At 52.8% G+C, this 18,764-nt stretch overlaps 1 protein-coding gene across 4 annotated transcripts in view; it reads right to left on the bottom strand.

The window, feature by feature from the left end:
* The window catches only part of TEX264 (testis expressed 264, ER-phagy receptor), a 39,954-nt gene that overhangs the window by 17,934 nt on the left and 3,256 nt on the right, over positions 1-18,764 (bottom strand). For all 4 annotated transcript variants that reach the window (XM_085072769.1, XM_085072773.1, XM_085072770.1 and 1 more), the window contains exon 4: positions 13,786-14,007. In XM_085072769.1, coding sequence (XP_084928895.1) covers positions 13,786-14,007 — 222 coding nt within the window. The remainder of the gene's footprint in view (positions 1-13,785; positions 14,008-18,764) is intronic.

The following is an 18,764-nucleotide window of genomic DNA, read 5'->3' as shown; positions in this document are numbered from 1 at the left end:
CAAGTACAACACGTTGGCAAATCTGATGTCAGAAAGCAAGCTTTCAGGACAGGAGGATCTTCCAAGCTATCAGCTAAGTGCAGCCAACAGTGGAGAATGATTGTCTGAGCTCCTGCTCAGGGAAACCCTGAGCTCAGGCTTGACTTGGGTGACAGGGATCCCAACCAGGCTCCCTGCGGTAGGGCAGACACCCCTGGGCCACTGGTCACCTTTGGTTCACTGCTCCTCCTGCTCCTTCTTCCCTTGCCCGTCCTGCTCCTCCTTCTCTTGCCCCAGGAACAGATAAACCCAGGTTTTAAAAGCAAGCCCAAGACAAGTTCCTTCCTGAATGTTTATAAATGAACAAGAGGCATTTCCCTACGGGCTTCCAGGAAAGCCACCTTCAAACCCCCACATCCAAGAGCTTGCACCTCTCTTCCCCAAAATGCTGGCAAAGGGCAAAGAGCCAGCAACCCTGGTGGGCCCCTGCGTGATGACAACTCCCCGCGGTGAGCTCAGCTAATGAAGCCCCCCGAGCCTGCAGCCACCGCAGCCGCCGGCAGTAACGACTCGCCCGAGGAAATCCCCAGTGCACAGACAGCGCTGGCGGGCACGGAGCACACGGCACAGCCGGGCAGGCTGCCTGCAATGCGGGAGGAGCTGGGAATGCAGGGGAGGTGAGCAGGGGTAAGGGAGGGGAACCAGCGGCACTAGATTCATCAGGGACAGTTCCTGGTGTCATCGAGCCAGGATATGCCATTTTGGCGGGTGCACGTGCTGGCTGACTTCTGCATCTGCCCTGCTGTGAGTGGGCACGGTGAGGTGAGGCTGCCTTTCCTCTGCAGCAGCTCTCACCTCCTCCTCCTCCTCCTCCTCCCCGGCCCACCAGGGACCCAGCACAGGTCCCAGGGGGCTCATTACCTTCGTCTGGAGAGGAGAGAGCCTGCTGAGTAGCTGCCGTGGTGTGCACGGCATGCGGGGAGCCAATGGCTGGTGGTGACAGCAGGGACACAAGCCGAGTGCCTACAAAGCCAGGCTCTTCTGCCGGCAACAGAGGCAGCAGGGGAGGGGAGCAGCTGCTTTCAGCGACCTTTGCAGTCTGGCAACTGCTCCTCTGCCAGCACAAGATCATGAGTTCGACTGTGCAGATCAGTCAGGAGGAGAAATCCGAGCAGTTAGGCAAGGACAGAGCCCAGCCTGACTGTGCCCTTCCACAAGGATCCCATATGTTCCCAGATGTGTTCCATGAGCTGGTACCACTCCAGAGATGCATCATGCCACTCAGCTTTCCAGATCTTTCCCTCCTGGGGGGCAAACTCCCCATCTGCACTACTGCTCTGCCCTCTCAGGTACCCCAAACCATACACAGCCCTGTGTAACACCATTGACAGCAGCACATCAGCCAAAGGTGCAGCCATCAGGGCTGCCCCAGATTCTCATTAGTTCCCTGAGACCTGGAGGACATCCCTCCTCTTCCCAGTGCTGATGTTCCCCCTCAAACTCTGGGTACCTGGAGAATGGGGAGGACTTTAGAGATGCATATCTGCGCCTCTATCCCCATCTGCCCCTCCCCAAGCAGCTGCAGCTTCCCATGGGCAGGAAGTGTACTCTGCCTGCTGCAGCTCTGTCCCAGGAAGGCTGCTGGGTTTTGGACAGCAAGACGGTAGGGATTTGGACACTGATCCTGTGCCCCAGGGCACAGCAGAAAGCCAGAGCTGAGCCAATGCTATGGGTCCTAAAATAGCCCCCACCAGGAGACACAGCTTTGCAAGGGAACTGGTGGCAGTTGCCACCAGCAGTTGCTTCTTGGGGTGGCAGGACCTGGGCAGGCCAAGTGAACTTGGCACCAAGAGATGCATGTGAGACTGGAGAAGGAAGACGGGAAGACGCAAAAACAGAGAGGAGTAGATGGCTGTGCTCCTCCACTGCAAGCCCACAACATCTGGCAGCTCCTGCAGCCACAGCAGCCACTTCTGCTTTGCTCATTCCTGAACTGCTCAGCAGAGAAGTACCTAAGCACGTCTTTCTCCACACTGACCTCTTGATAAGCTTTTGCCAACTCATGGTCTGGTTACTGAATCGTTGGGAGGACTTTACCCCAAGCTGTGAATCCGCACAGCGTGAAGAGCAGAGCAGCTGGCCCCAGCAGATGATAGATATCTACCTTCCTGCGTGTCAAAGACCTGCCATCAGCTCCAGGCAGAAATAAACCCCAGAGCAGATGAGAATAACCAGCCATCCAGTAGCAAGGAAAAAATGCAGGTGTCCACAGTGGGAATGAGGCCATGGTTTCCTTCCCTGTAGCCTTCCTAGAGCACCTTAAAACCTTACAGAATGGGAACAGAGCCCATCAGCAAATACATCAAGCCAACAGGCAGCTGCAGACAGGGCCACTCTGCGATCAGCCATGGCACATACTCTTCATCCTCCAGGGCCAGGACACCCCTTCAGGTTTCATTTGAATGGCAACAGCCCCCAGTGCCATGCTGGGACTGGGGCTCCCAGACCAACCACTCTCCCAGCTGCCTTAGAGTTCCATCTTTGACCTTCAAGCAGCACCTTTGCCTTAGGGTCTGTCCCACAGAGCTGTTAAGATAAGGGAAAGAGACACTGTAGCAACTTTAAATGTACCAGGAGATTTTCTGGTTGGTGGTGTGTGGAATGGAGGAACAGAAGCAGAAATTTCCAGGGGTTCTGCAATACAAATGTGCCCATCCACAAGATACCACTCTGATAAGCAGCCAGAGGCAGGGATGCAGAGCAGTTACTAACTTGCTCTCCCCACTGTACTCAGCTCTGTCACCCCTCTTCATCCCTACAGAGTTGTTACAATTCCTCACATTACCAGAAGATGCAGGTAAAACTATCTGTCTGTAGAGCAAGCACTCGGTGGTCATTGTACAAGCTGCCAAAATAAAAAAAATCATCCCAATTACTCCATAGCGACAGAAAGTCCCAGGCATCCTTCTGCTCTGAGCCTTTGAAATGTAAAGCTGCGCTGTTTGGTGTCATTTAATTTGGAGCTCAGCCTCAGATCAGCAGAGCCTCGCTGAGCTTTAGGAGGAAGCAGCCATGCAAAATTCAGATGTCAGTGGCCTGGAAGACAAGCATAACACAAGCCTCACCAGTGACTTCATTTCGTGGCCCCAGTGTCTCTCTTTTGCCATCCCAGTGCCAGAGGAGGCTGATTCTGCCCCAGAAGCTGTATCGAGGCTCTGCTCCCAGTCAGCACCAGTTTCTCTCTGGTACCCTGGAGAGGTGACTCACCATCATCATCTTCCCTCTTAGGAATGTTTGTTCCTCTCCTCCATGCTGGAAGCACATCCTTTTTCAGACTACAGATCCAGCCTAGCAGACCTGGCACGGCAGGGGCACCCTACCTAAGGGAGAGCTTATCTTCAACAAACCCAGCAGAAATGCATCTGCTCAAGCCAGGCATGAGCCTCTGCCTCCTCCCACTCACTACAGCATTGAGGAGCCCACAAAAGGTCAATGTTGGGTGGGCTGGGGACAAAGAAATGGGTTGGACTAGAGGCACTGGTCCATCACATGCTGATCCACTCTTAAGGATAATGGGTACCTTCCATCTCTTACCAACACTGGGCACTGCACCAGATCCTGAGCGAAATCAGCTCAAGGGTAACAGAGACAAGCAGTGGCTCACGCTTACCAGGGAGCTTGGCCCCCTCTGCCCACTGTGGTCTGATGGCAGAGGAACAAACACCTTTCCTTGCTGCCATGCAACTGGAGAGACAGATGACACACCCAGCATACTGACCACGAAGGCAAAGACAATTGCCATGACTTGGTGCTCGCTCAGGATGGAGCAGGGGAAGCAGTACAGGAAGCCTGGACATCCCTGCCATGCTGCAGACCTCCATCAGCTGCCTCAGGGTAGTTCTAACCTGGAGTAATCCCTGCCAGCCCCAGGCATGGGTGGTAGAGTTACAAACTGCCAACATTTCTATTAAAGGCTCTGATTTTCCCTGGTATGGCTGAAGCATAGGCTGGAATAAACTACCACATGCTGGGAAAAAAATGCACAAAAGGACTCCTGGAACTGAGGGCTCACAGACACTCTCCAAAAACCTGCCAAGCCAATAATTAAGCACAGCTCTACCTTCCTCTTTTTCAAGCAGCTCACAGACCAGTCTGCAAGCTGCCCTGGAGCCCTGCAACAGCTGAGGCAGCTGGACACCATAATGATGAACCCAGTCCCGGTAAATCCAGAGAACTTCTGAGGGCCAGGATTTGGCAGCATGATTTTCCATAGCCTGTTGGGACAACCCAAGTTGTCCTGACAATAAATAGGCAGTGGGTGTTTGCTCCTCAAAGCAGGATGGGATGTGCTGGCTGTATGCAGGTCTGTACTGAACCACTGCATCTCTCCAACCCTGCACCTGCTCCCCAAGGCTGTGAGTCCCTGCGGGTGTGGGCAGAGCGACAGCCACAAGGCAACAGCACAGAGAGGGGAAAAGGGCATGCTGAGCCCATGAAAGCCTCCTCAAGATGTGAGCAGCACCACACACCTCCACACCTGTCACAGTCATGAGAACTGACTGCTCTGGGTACCTCCAGCCTGCTGCCTCTGCCCAGAGGCACCTGCACACAGCAGCAGCAACTCAAACAGCATCCACAGGGCAGCAGCTGCTGCAGGCAGGCAGAGATGACAGGAGTTTGTGTGTGTATATATATCTCCCTGTCAAACAAAGAGACCCCAAGGGACTTTCAGTGTGACCCTTTGCTTCAGAGCAAACAGCTGGGCTGGGCCACCTCACTGGTGCCCCAGCCACCAGTGCAGCCCCAAAGCTGTGCCCTGCCTACAGCACACATGCTCCAGGCGTGAGGAGGAACAAGAACTGATTTTGTTCTTTCATCCCTGTGATCCGATCACCACCCAACCTCACGACTCATCCATCCATCCATATTTTGACTTGGTGCAGAGAAGATATGTTTTCACTCTCCTGCCCTTCCCAAAGTGGGACCTTTCCTATCATTTTCTACCTAACTAGAATCGGAAAAGTGCAAGTTAGTCATAGCACAATAGTCCCTTTTCTGGAGGTAAAACTGCCACTGCTTTCAAATGTATTATCTGCCTGCTCCACAGGTTTCAAAGCGGGAGCTTCACAGCCAGGGAAACTGGGCCAACAGCATTTGTCAGAAAAGAGCAATGTTTCTATGAAGCTGTTTCACATTTGATCGGGTTCACTTTGCTGTTTCTTAAGCCTGGCACAGCTGGCAAGGTCTGGCTCAGAGGGCTGTGGGAAGAACCTGTCCAGACCAAACTCATTAGGACCCAGCTAAAATAATTGTGGAGAAGCAGATCAATCTCATCCTTGAATTAATTGACTAGCTGTCAAGAAGGGAAGACCCCAAGGTTTGGGACACTGTCGCTGCTGGAAAGAGCTGGACGCATTTCCAGTGCCTGACAAAGGAAACCTTTTGAACTGACTGCATCCTCTGGGATTCTCTATAAATACATCTGGGGAGAGCATACGTACAGATCGTTGATAAAGAGATCTGACAGAAGAGCACTGTAGTGTTTTACTCTCCCTCCTTGCCCAAGGCCAACCATTTCAGTTCTTTGTCTTCCGTGGACAGCTGTATGAAATATCCCCAGCTTCTCTGTGATCATTAATCCTCACTGCAAAGGAGAGATGGAAGCAACTCTTTTGTCTGAGAACGTTCATCTCTGTGATAATTTTGCAAGGTTGGGAAAGTCATTACAAGGCTGCTCTTCCAGCTTTCCAAAGCAGCAGTTGCGAGGGTGAGGTGACTTCCTACTCCCTCCTGCGATGAAAGTGCCCCCAGGCAGGACCACTGACTGACAGCCAATACCAGTCCAGGCTTTTGGCTGTTGGGCCATCAAGGATGCCCACATGGTTTGGCCTGCATGGGAGGGCAGGCACTTGAAGTTCCCTCTTCTTCCAGGAGCTACCTTTGGAAATACTCCTGAAAAAGGAGGGTGGGATGGCAATAGGGTCGAAATGCTGAATGTCACAGGAAAGCATCCACTGTGGCAGAGACCTGGGGCTGAACTGCTGGCTGGAACAGCCTCCCCAGGGATGTGGTGGAGACCCCATCACCCAAGGCTTTCAAGATGCAATTGGGTTCTAGATACCATGCTCCCTTTCCCACGAAAGGTTGTACCAGACTCTCTTTCCAGGTCCCTCCAACCTGGTCTGTTCCCATTCTGTTATCAATTAGAACTGGGAGGCCACAGTGGCAGGAGCCTGCAACCCACACCAGCTGCTTCCCTGGAACCAGGACTCCCCTGCCTGCTGCTAGGACAGACTCTTGCACAGAGTCAACAAATAGTTGAGGAAAACCCGGGTGATTTCACACATGCCACAAGCTGCAGAGGCAGAGAAAGAGCTTTTGTAACTACCAAAGCTCAAAGCTGGTCAGCATACCTTTTCTGCTCAAAGCAGCAACACTGTCAAGAGCTGCAGTTTCACACATGTCTCCATGCAAGAGCCGAATTGTAGAGCCAAAACAGAAGCTGCAGTTTGCTTGCAAGAGGAAAGGGGTGTGCAGGCACAAGGCAGCAGAGCAGCAGGAACGGCACCAGCACAGGCTGGGAAACCAGCACACACTGACTGGTGCACACTGGTGTGCCTGGCACAGGTCAGTCTTGTCAGCACTATGCATGAAGCACAGCCAGTGTTAATTCACTGCCTGCAAGGACCAGGGAGAAGTTGACAACAGATGAGTGGTGGCCTGGGGCTGCCAAATTCCTCTGGGGAAACGGGAAAGTGGGGATGCCTGCTGCGAGTGGCAGGAGACATGACGCAGAGCCCTGGATCCCCATATGTTCCATTAGCCGCGCAGGAGGAGCGCGTTCCCTGCAGACACAGGTTAAACGGACCTGCTCTGCTGCACGAGCCCACCCCGCTCCAAAGGTCCCCACGGTGTTAAATGACATTGCCCAACAAAACTGCCTTCCACCTGGCTCAGCTCCCAGCCTGACTTCATGGCATCCTGTCCTCTCCTGCCCGCTCCATGCCGAAGGCGAGGTCACTCACACTCGCAGGACTGAAACATCTTTGGATGGTTTTGTCACTAAAAATATTTAATAACTAAAAGTCGCCGCAAACGTGCAAACTGATGTGATGTGACATCCAGCTGGGGGGTGCCAACCAGCAGCGAGCGTGCAGCCTCGCTGCAGAGAGCCCACTGAAAACCAGCTGTCAGTGCAGGTCAGCGAGAGATGAACGTGCCTGCAAAGGCACAGACACCTCGGGGTCTCTCTCTGCTTCCTGCCGTTGCATGTCACCTTTCGGACAGGATGGAGCTGGAGCACCACAGTGCCCACTCCTTGCCTGCTCCTCCTGCCCAGCACAAGATCCACTGGCTCCTGGCAGATAGCACACACCAGCCAAGGGTGTTCTCCAGCACTGCTGACCAAGCCACTCAGGTGCTTGTCCTCAGCATCAACCAGGCTGGTGGGCAACAAGGAATGGTCTGTGCACAGCACCCGAAGCACACATGACACAACCTGCAGCCTGTCATGGGACCATGTACAGGCTCCCAAAACACTTTCCCTGGAGTCTGTATCCTTACTCCAAATGCCTGCCAGCCCAGGGCCCAGCAGCCTGTCACACTGTCAGTTCTGGTCTCATCCCTGCCATCAATACAAGATGGACACATCAAATCCTCTACGACTCTAGGACTTTTTTCCTTGTTATTATTTGATGTGTGAGGATTGCTTACCAGAAGCATCAGGTAACCTCCTGTCTTCCTGGGAAATCTACAGACCTATACCCAAGTGTATATGGGCTTGAATTGAAGGTCATCCCACCCAACCACGCAGTTAAGCCACCACCCCTCTCCCCAGCACCCTCTTTAAGGAAATTGATTCCCTCAATTGATTGAGTCACCTTGGGGCATGGGAAAAAGGCAGGAGAAGGATCAAGGGCTCTATTTCCCAGAAAACCACTGGCATATTCTGCAGGGTGACCAACTGATGCAAAGTGGAAGAATGTCAACTGGATGAGTCTTGCCAGACCTATATGATGAGACACTGAGGGCAGCAAAGTCACAGCCTGGTGGTGATAAGTTCTGGATAAAGGCATCCTGTTCCTCCTCCTCCCTGAAGAGATGGATATATGACTTTGAGTGGCCCTGGGTCAGCAAGGGCTCCACCTCGGGCAGTGGTCTTCAGCCTCTCATCCCCACAGCTTGCAGGAGAGCAAAGGAGTTCATGAGGACAAATGAAGCTATGGCTGAGGAACACAGGGCTGGGCATCTGTTAGTAATTCCTAGACCTCTGGAGGAAAATTCAGGCGGGAGCTGATTGGCTGAAGCTGCCACTGTGATCAGCTCTCTCGCACGTGCAGACTGAAGCCTGAACTGCTCACACACGACAAGCTGGCATTTAAAAATGCTTCATGCACAGAGCCCGAAATAAATAAACTCAATCATCCAGGAGAAAGAATCTAAGTGGAAAAACATCCCAATAATTGAGCCCTTTCTGCAAATGTTTTATCAGCTCCCAACCCCCAGCCTCCCAACACAGCCAAGCAAAAAGATGGCCTTTAAAACATAAACCACCTGGGATGGGAACGCAGCTCCACAGACCTTCATTTTAAACAGCTGGAAGAAAAGGATTTTCAACAGATCTGAGCAAAGGCAGTAGCTCAGCAGTGAGGGTAGGAGAGACAGAGAGGAAAGATGAGGTGCAGCCTCACAAGGGCACTGAGGCCCAGCTGCCATAAAGGACTACTCAGGCTCCCAGTTTCCCCCAGACAAAAAGACATCCATGTTACAGAGCTGTTTGGGGCACTAGGTAGGGGAGGAGAGTCCGAAGGATGGCACAGATCCTGGATAGGTCAGCTAGGGGAAACCTCAGCAGCACCCGTGAGAAGGGAGGAGTGTTCACTGAGTATTTCTGCACTGAATTTAGGACAAAGTCAGACGATATGGGCAGAGGATGCGGGTGAAGTGTTTGTTCTTCCATGACAAGATAGAACACATGGCTCGCAAGCCCAGATAACACACATTTTAACATGCTGGAGTCCCCGCTGACAAGCTGTCCACATGTCAAAGGGTGATCTCTGGCCAGCTGGAGATGCTAAAAAGTCCCGGGAGAGACAGCAGCCTGTACCTGCCAACATTCAATGGGTAAATAGCTGACTTGAGCAAGCACAGACTGGTCAGGCAAATACTGAGCCAAGGTAAAATATACAGATGGCTGCAACTGGACCAGATCACCAGGAAGCAAAGGAGATTGACATAATTAATGCCAACCAACACTTGCTTACAGCTGTCAGATCCTGTTGGCAAACATGATTTATTTTTGTGGGAAGGGCAGGCTTGACTGATAAACAAACCAGCACTCGTGCCATTCAATCAAGCTCAGAGAAGACGTAGGACTTGGCATAATTTCCCATCTTTAATCGAGAAATTACAACTCCATCAAAGGGCAGAGGCACGTGTTTGAAGTTGCTATAAGCTGGCTCAGAACAAACCCAGGACTGGGGGGTCTACGGCAGGGGAAAAGATCTCCACCAGAGATTCATGTGCCGCAGCAACATGACCATCGCTGAAATAAAGCAGCTGTTTGAGCTACTGACAAGTCACAGAACTTTCTAAGTCGAAAACAGGTCCAAAAAAGAAATCAGAAATTAAGGTCAGAAAATATGGAAAACATTGGAAAATGTGGCAACTTTACAAGCTTTGTGTATTTAGCTTAGCAAAGAGAGAGGCAAGAGGTGATCACATCCTAAACTGCCATAGCTGACAAGGGGAGCAAAGTTTGCTCCAAGCTAATGGTCAAAGGAATAACATGTTTTCCTGCCTGTAAATGGGAACAAGCCATGTCATTCTAGCACCTTGTCGAGCTCCTTTTATGGGGAGTCGAGGTGTGGAGGAACATGACAGCCTCTGTCAGGCAGGAGCTAACCTGATAGTCTCCCAAATCTTTCCTGGCATCACAGAGTCCATGCCAGCCACTGCTGCCCGAGATTTGCACTGTAAAGGAGTGATTCACAAGCCCATGGAAGTCAGAAACTTGTGATTACAGAGCCCAGGGGAAAGAAAAAAGTTGGGAGTTTTGCTGAAGTTGGAGGAAACATTTACAAGACCATCTAAAGAGATAAAACCCCAGTTTTCCAAGTCAGGCAGAGTCACAGTTTGAGGTCAGTCAGCTGCTGCTCTGGAGGGTGCAAGGCATTCAGGATGATACCAGCATCCCTCCACTTCCACATCCTCCTTGGCTGAAGAGAGCACAAAAACTGACCCAAAAAAACGACAGAAAGACGCCATGTTGAACCAGGCACTTCTAGGGCTGCAGTGGGATATACCTGTCAGCTGTGCCTTGAATGCAATTAGCCACTTCTCCAGCTGCCAGAGGAGACCAGCAGCTAGGAGGTCTAAGCCCACCCAGCTGGCAGTGCCCACTAGAAGCCAGAATGGATGCAGAGCGATGCAGGAGCATCACCACAGAGAGCTCATTATACCTAAACCAGAAGAAACACTCCTTGAAATGGCAGGAGGTTACAGGGGAATAACCCACTCCCAGAGCTGTCAGAAAGGGTCCCCACCAGAGAAGAGCTTTCTCCTTTGGTCCCAGGAGTTCGGAGTGCCAGGTCTGACAGGCTGCTGTGTCATGGGACAGGAGTGCACCCCCAGGAAAACGGAGCATACCTGCCTGGAGGCAGGAAGAAGCAACATCAGAGGTTATTAGGGAAGAAATGCTTTCAAGGGACACTAAATAATCCCAGTCTATGCCCTAAATAACTCTTGTTCAGAGTAACAAGCCAGCAGTCTCTCCTGGGTGCCTCAGAAGCAGATTCTAGCCAGTAAGTCACTGCCAACCTGCCATCCCAGGGGAAGGATATCCTCTTACCTACCAAGGATGGCAGCAGCCATTTCCTCACAGCTCCCAAAAGCCATGCCTGCACCCAAAATCTCACAGAAATGCCAACTCCTGAGCTCACAAGTGCCAGGGGGCAAAAGATGTATGCTGCAAGGGCAGCCTGGACATGAGACCTCCTGCTCCATCCCAGCCCATCTCCCTTCCATCCTCAATGAAAGGAGACTGTCATGCTATTTCTTTTTTTTTAATTATTGTTATAAATTTGTTTTTAACTTTTCCTGTCCCTCCAAAGCAGCAGCAGCAGACTGGAAAATACAAAGTCCAGACTGCTGAGAGCCAGCACGACTGAACCCTCACTGCTCAGGGAACAGGAGCCACAAGCATTCCTGGTAACTTCTGCACAGTACCAGCAAGCCCAGAGGGAGCCAAATGTCTCATCCACATCCACCAACCTTCGGGACTAGATGGCCCCAAGTTAAACTCAGGGGATGCTGTGGGAAGGCCACTGGAGTGCCAGCTGTGGTAAGGCTTCTTTCAACTCTGCCCCAGACTTCCCCACCACCTCTTGATGTCCTGTTCCCTCAGCTGGACACCAAACCCTCAACTCCTTTGCTCTACCTGCTCCCCTCCAGTCCCCTTCTCCTCCCATTCCTCTTCTCTATTTTTCAGCATCTCCAAAGCTTTCTCCACCCTCCCTCCCCACCTTGCAACCCTCTTCCTGCCTCCTTCAGCTCCCTCTCCACCCCCTGCTCTTGCACACCTTCTTTCTAGAACTAGGCAGCCATGTCATCCTCCCTCCACTTCAGCTAATACCCTCTCTCCATGGAAGCCAGTGTTTCATCCCTGCCATTGAGTCCCCTTTCATGCCTCATGGCTTTTGCCATCCCACCTGCTTTGTTCCCATGGCTGCTGGGATGCAAGGGCTGTGGAGGACCTGCTCTTGGCAGACCTGACCCCCAGCTCTCATTAAAAGCACCCTTCCCAAAGCAGGCACACAGGAAATAAATAAATAAATAAATAAAGCAAATCTGTCTCGCTGCTCTCTCGGGTTGCTTAAGGGAGCTGGGCTCCGGGGGTGGGATGAAGGATGCTATTTGGAGAAGCTGTCTCCATGGCAACCCCCATTCCCACCACCGAGCGGGCACAGGTCACCTGTTTCCACGAAAGTTTATCCCTTCTCTCCCCATCCCTCCACCCTGGGAAGTGCCAGCAGAGCCCCAGAGGTGCAGGCAGTCCAGCCTGAGGGAGAAGTGGCAACGATGCAGGAGAAGCAGCAGGGATGCTGCTGGCACTGCTGCAAACAGCCTTCTAAGATCCCCATGCCACACTGGAGAAAGGCAGGTCATCCCCACAGTGTAGTGTGTGGGGAGCAGCAGCACCCACTCCCCTACCCTACCCACCATGGCAAACCCACCGCCTCCCTGCCTGTGTCCCCACAGTCAGTGCCAGATGGGCACGGCGCCATTACATTTGGACAGACACAGTCACCCTGACCCATGTGCTGCTGGCACTGGGACAGAGATCAAAATGTGTCCCCTCCCTCTGCATGAGGCTGTGGGTGCTGTGTTTCCGTATGATTTCAGCCACTTAAATTCAAAATCGGCCGCTCCCATTAAATGCTGCCAGGTGCTCCCAGAACAACCCGTGGCTCCCTTTTTAGCTCTAACAACTCCATCTCTCATGCGACAGATGCGCTGCCGGGACCTTTCCCCAGCTCAGGCAGCGTCAGCCCGGTGTCTCCGAGCACTCCCGTGGCCAACCTGATGCTCCCGCCCGTGCCAGCCCCCTCCCTGCACGCCCGCGTATCCGCCACAGGGCTGGCAGCAGTGCCCGACGCCCCCGCAAGAAAACAGCCGGCACAGCTCCAGGAGGCAACACAGAGGATGGAGTGAGAGGATGAGAACTGGTTCTGCTCTCCAAAACTGGGGGAAGGAGCAGTGGTGGTGTCAGCCCTAATGTCATCTTCCGCCAGTACCAGTGGGCAGCTCCCTGAGGCCGGGGTGGACAAGAGGGTCGGCAAAGAGTCCCCAGCTGAAGTTCCAGGGCTGGCACCCAGGCAGCCATCCTGCAGCACAGCGCAGGCTGGAGGGATTCACACGATTCCCCCACAAGGCTGGGAGTTTTGCCAGGAAAAGCAAGTTTATAAATAGTGTGTTTCAACACGAACAAACGAAAGCGTCAGAACTCGACAGTCAGATAAGCCAAGGGCTGAGCACCAGCCCCTCCACAGCATCCTCCCCCACTGGGAAGGACAGTCCCTTCCCTCCATCAACCAGCTGGCCAGGACCTTCCTCGCTCTCTGGAAAGCCTGCATCTGGAGGTGTCTGTGTCAGATGTCCTGCTTGGGAACACCCTTGCCACAGCTGCTCTGGCAGCCAGAGCAAGGCAGCAGAGCTGGCTTCAAAAAGACCACAAGCGGCAGGGGTGGCCACTCAGGGGCAAGGGCAAACACAGTCCACAGCAGCCTGCTGCACAGACAGGGCCAAGGGTGACAAATTTCAATGTATTGCTTGAAACAAAGTTTTCATAAGCCTACAGGCCAGAAAGTTTCTAACTTCTCTCCCTGTCCCTGAAAAAGACAGGTGCCTCACTGCTGAGGCTGGCACTCAAAACAGAAGTTCCATGGCACAAAGCATTACACCGAAGGGCACATACCTGCCAGATCCTAACAACAAGAAAGAGACTCAAGGGGAAAATCAGCTTTTATCTCTCCGTTAAGGAGAAAAGCAGCAAGTCATTAGATGAGAACTTGCTTCTCGTAAACACAAAACAGCAGAAAAGACACCCCTGCGCCTACTGAGCGAATGGAAGGACATCCCTGCTGGGAAACTACCTGCCAGCTTGCAAAAGCAGGCGATCTTGATGGTAGTGCCCAAGGGAAGACATCAAGAGATGATACATCAGAGCAGCCCCATCAGCTGTCAGGAAGAGAAGCCTCTGACAGCCCACCGAACACATGCAATGCTCTTCATGCCACACTTGCTTACCTTGATGTAAGTGTCAAGGGCTGGGTGGACACGGTTGACTGCCAGATGGATGGACAACGGCGTAGTGAATGGGAAGGTCGCCATGACCACGTGGCTGGGAGCAGGGAAGCTGAAGATCTTAAAGCCATACTTCTGGAACCGTTTGATTTGCTCTTCTGATGGCTTCTCGTCTCCCTCGCTCAGGATGCGGCCTATGGCAAAGCGGCACTTCTCTGGAGACACCTGAGTGAAGGGGACAGACAGACAGTGTCAGAAGAGAGAGACACTTCAAACTGGCCAAAACCTCAACCTGCAGAGCATGGAGGCAGGGGACGACCATAAACCACTAAAAGCAATGGCCCAGCATGGTCAGGCACACCAAAGCAGGTGCCCAGTCCTAACCCAGGCTGATCCAGGCCTAAATTATCTACACTCCTCCCAGCCAAAATGCACAGACCAGTGGGGAAGGTGCTGCACCTCTCCTTGGAGGGTAGGGACTTGCAGCAGAGAAGAGCTAAACCCCATCCAGCCGCTCACCCAAACCTGTCACAGGTGAGTCACTGCAGGAAGTACCTCTTCTGATGCCACATCAGAGACACGACTGTGATGTGGAAGTGCTCACCACTGTGATGTGGAAGTGTGATGGAAGTGCTCACCACCATTCCCTTCTGCAGGACACCCTTGCAGCTCAGGGAGGGGGCTGGGAGATGTGACTACAGTTTGCCCAGTTTGTCTCTGCCCACCCCCAAGGAGGTCACCTGGCAGCCATTTGGACATGCCACCTACCAGCACAGGCCACCAGCACCAAGCTGGAAAGAAATCCAGAGGCTGCTGGGTCCTTCCAAAGTAAGCACACTCAGTATGGCAATTTTAGGGGTGGGAAAACTGCGGCAGGTAAGACTTGCATGCAGTCACCAAGCTTTTTGTAGTAACATGAAGAGAAACACAATTACTTCTATCCTGAACCCCCAAAAAATGCAAGACCTAAAACATACTCTCTTTACAGATTTGGGTTGTCTCCAATTAAGACAGGGAGTGCAGAGCTCCCAGCTCAGCAAGAGGAGGGCTCAAGGCTCTGCTACCTGCACAGTTATGGTCCATGGGACTCCAACCATCTCCACACCAATGCTGACCCAGGCCACAGCTTCCATTTCTGTTTTTTAACAGATTCCCACCACTTGAATTCAAGCTTACCCAAGACCCTGGGCAGCAGTGTGGGAGGGGGAAGGAGAACCCAACCACTTCCCCTGCTACAACCTGAGTGCACAAAGGTGTCACAAAGCTCTGCCAGGGACGATGTGAAGCAGAGAGGGTCTGTGTGTTCCAAGGCCAGTGTGTTACCACTTCCCATCCCCATGCAACCCCACAAGGAGATCTGTGCTCCCTGATCTCATCCCAAACTTTGCTGCACTAAAGCTCAGCAAAGCTTCCTCCTGCAGTGTAACTACTCTCTCCGCACTCCTTGCCCTGCCTTTCCCTTAAACACCTTCTGATGTCGCACGGCAGGACCATTCCGGAGGGGGAACACGAGCAGATATAGATGGAAGGAAGAAAGCAGCCTGTGGAACAGCATCCATCAGGCTGGGGACATGTCTCATGGCTCACTCTTGCCCTCCTGCGCTGCAAGAGGGAGCTGCAGCCAGGGCTGTGCCCAGTATCCATCACCACTCTGGGCAGGAAAGGAGAAGCAGATCCACCCCAAAGACAGCAAGAGGCAGCCGTAAAAGGCATCCATGGGAAAAGAGCCAGATTAAACAAGTAGATATGGAAATCTAAATTAAATTCCTTTAAACATTCAATCTCCATTTATGTCCTGAGCAAACACAGTTCAACTCCAGCCCTGGAGCAACTGTCAGAAGGACCAGAGCTGCTGGAGTGGGCAGCAATGCTAGGCAAGGCGGGTTTGCTTCCTCCCTTCTCCTTCTACCTTTCCTTTTCATAGCATGTAGCCCCACAGGCACTTTCTCAAGGGCAGCAAAAAGGCAGATTTGCCTTTTCCCCGAAGTTGGCAAAACCCATCTCAAGGGAAGAAAGCAGGAAGCAAGCAAATACTCCACTTAAAACCAGCCTTCCCTGTACACCTTTGTCTTTTCCAGTTGGCAGGTGCTGATCAAAGCCTCTGTTCCCCCAAGCATCCTGACAGAGAAGTTCTGGAAATTATTAGTTAACCTATCCAGCAGCTTTGCTGATTGGAACAAAACCCATTTCTCCATTCACAGAGTGTTTTGGCCTCATCCACCCAACACTTTGGCATGGGCTGGTCGCTGAGCACGTGGACTGCAGGCAAAATGCCCTGGCACGTGCCCACAGCTATACGTGAGCAAGAGCTTGGCTGGAGCTGAACACAAACCCGCCCGCCACATCCAGTCCTTGATGAGAAGTTATTTTTGTTCCTGCCAGAGGTGGGAAAAGGAGGGAGAAGTCCTCTGGGCTGCTAAATATTAAATAAAAAGGAAAAAGAAAAAAAAAGTCGAAATTAATATTAATCTTGTCCATTAAAACACATGAAACATTGCTGGCAGGGGTTTGGCAGCATCCTTGTGTGAATGCTGGAGAGCCAAGAGTCAGCAGGGAGCTCCAGGGATGCTGGTGGCAATGGCTGCCCTGAGGCCTGGCATGACCCTGAGACAGCCAACATGTTCCAGGCCATGGGGCTCTCACCAGACCCTCTCCAACCTGAGAGCCAGCACATGGCTGATGCTCTTCCAGCTCACCATTCCCATCCTCTTTCCTAGCCAGAGTTTCCTTTGACCACCAGAACAGTAACTGCCACATGGCACTTGCTGGTCACCAGCCCCTTCCTGCCCCAGCACTGTGGGCACCAAACCCCCCAGGAGCTATGGGCACCAAACCCCCCAGGAGCTGTGGCTGGGGGTGGCTGTCTGGCCAGAGCCTGCCAGCACTCTGCCAGTGACACCGCGGGACGTAGCCAGCACATTCTGCTGCCTGATGACAAAAGGTCTATTTTTGGAGACGTCAACATCCGTGGCAAGCGGCCAGCTCTGGGTGGGCCAGCTCTGCCAGAGGTCAGGAGAGTACTGAGAATGACAAGGAAGAGGAGGAGGTCATCTCTTCCTCTCAGGGGAAAGGCAACCTGGGTGACTGATCCCACCCTGCAGAATGTCCAGGAAGGTGGAGCCAGCAGTGCACACCATCTCCCATGCCATCATGACTCAGTGGATAGGAGCACACAGGGAGCCCCATGGGCTGGGGTGCTCTTCACCTGAGCCAGCACGTCAGGTATGAGCGCTGCAGTCTCCAGCCAAGAGACCAAGCCACAGCTGGCCCTTTCTTCACCTGCCCAGAGGCAAGAGAACCATCTGCTCAAACACATTCTCACTCCTATTACCCTGCCTGGCCTGACTTGCCTGTCGGTGAGATGCAGATCTCTGTGGTAATCACTTCAGGAGCCACAGATGAGCCCATGGAAGGTCCCATCAGAATCCCAGCTGCCCCAGCACACCAGCTCTGACACAGTGCTCATGGATGGCAGGCAAGGGGAGGTTCCTGTCCTCACGCAGAGCTGTAGACACTGCAGCTACACACTGCATGACCCCACTGTGTCCCAGCCACCACAGCGGCTACAGAGACAGGAAACTCAGGCCAATGTCACCTGCCCAATGTCATGAGCAAAGGCAACCCTTCCAGAGAAGGGCAAGGTCCGTAGGGCTGCCTGCCAAGCCTTGGAGGGCACATTATTCTCTTGCCACAAGGAGGAACAGTTGGCTTCCAAAACCCTGCATGGCCACCAGAGACAAGGCCTGCAGCCCCACTGCCTGCTCCAGCCACAGGGTGAAGGCAGAGATACAGCAGGTGCAGGACGAGGAGAAAAAAAACAAGACATGAAAGGGGAGGCAGTTTGATCCTGCTCTGACAGCCCAAATTTTCACAGTCAGGTAGGAGTTACTCCTTCCTAGCCTCACCTGGTGCTACCAGGGAAAGCATTCCCTGTGCCAGCCAGGGCAGGGGTTAACACAAATATCCTTATCAGTATCTGTGGGCCTCAGCAGCACAGGCTTTTACTAGCCCAGGCTTTTACTAGCCTGGCTGTTTACTTTGGCAAACAAAGAGCCAAGGCACAATATCCTTGACCAAAGTCAGCTGAAAGGCTGCAGGGCGACCACAGGCGTGTGCACATCACATCCCTGGAGCAGGACAGCACTGGGAATGGACACTGAGCCCTCCCCACAACATTGACTGCCTTCCAATGTGTCCAGAGACCACAGCGGAACAAGCAGCAGCATCAGGATTCTCAGTTCCAGGTGAGGACCTCAATACAAGGACACAAATTAGTGGCAGTGAAACGGCTACAGGGGCCCTGGCACCCCTAGGCACTCCCGATGGCTCCTGCTCCAAACATGGCACTTCCTCCAGACAAAAGTGTCCAAGCACGCCTACTCAAACCCTGCCTTTGCCCAGCTCATCCTAAGGAGAGAAGTCATCTTTGCCCTCGTCCTTCCCAGGCCAAGAAGAGGCACTTCTCTGCATTTTCTCTGCCTCCCATGATCCAGGTACACAGAGACAAGTCAGGGCATCACAGGATACAAGGACACAAGGTGGCTGAGCACACCAGGCTCCACTGTGCACATCCAAGCTCAGTGCTTTCTCACCTCCAGTATCTTCCTGTCACAGCTCACTCAGCACTATGTTTTCATGGACGAGTTCTTCCCTCAAAGCAGGTCCAATCCTTGGGAGTACCATCTTGCAAGCAACAAAACAAAGTTTCTAAAACAGGACCAGCCACCCCCAGAGCAGAAGCGCTGGGTGAGAGCTATCAGCCCAAGCACTGTGCCCCACACCAGCCCCCAACACACGTGCCCAAGCACACACACACAGCTGCTGGCCACTCTGTTGTCCCTCCTCCCCACGGATTCCTCCACGGTCACTCTAGCTACTGGGGAATTACCAGGGAGCCAGGCTGTCTGCCCCAGACAAATGTCCACATGCCATTATTTGGAAACACCAGAGTCACTCAGAATCAGCAGTCAGGTTCCAACCCC

Source organism: Lichenostomus cassidix, chromosome 12, assembly GCF_008360975.1.
Source record: "Lichenostomus cassidix isolate B80296 chromosome 12, HeHo_3.0, whole genome shotgun sequence".
Classification (NCBI taxonomy): domain Eukaryota; kingdom Metazoa; phylum Chordata; class Aves; order Passeriformes; family Meliphagidae; genus Lichenostomus; species Lichenostomus cassidix.
This window is presented reverse-complemented; position numbering and strand designations above follow the sequence as displayed.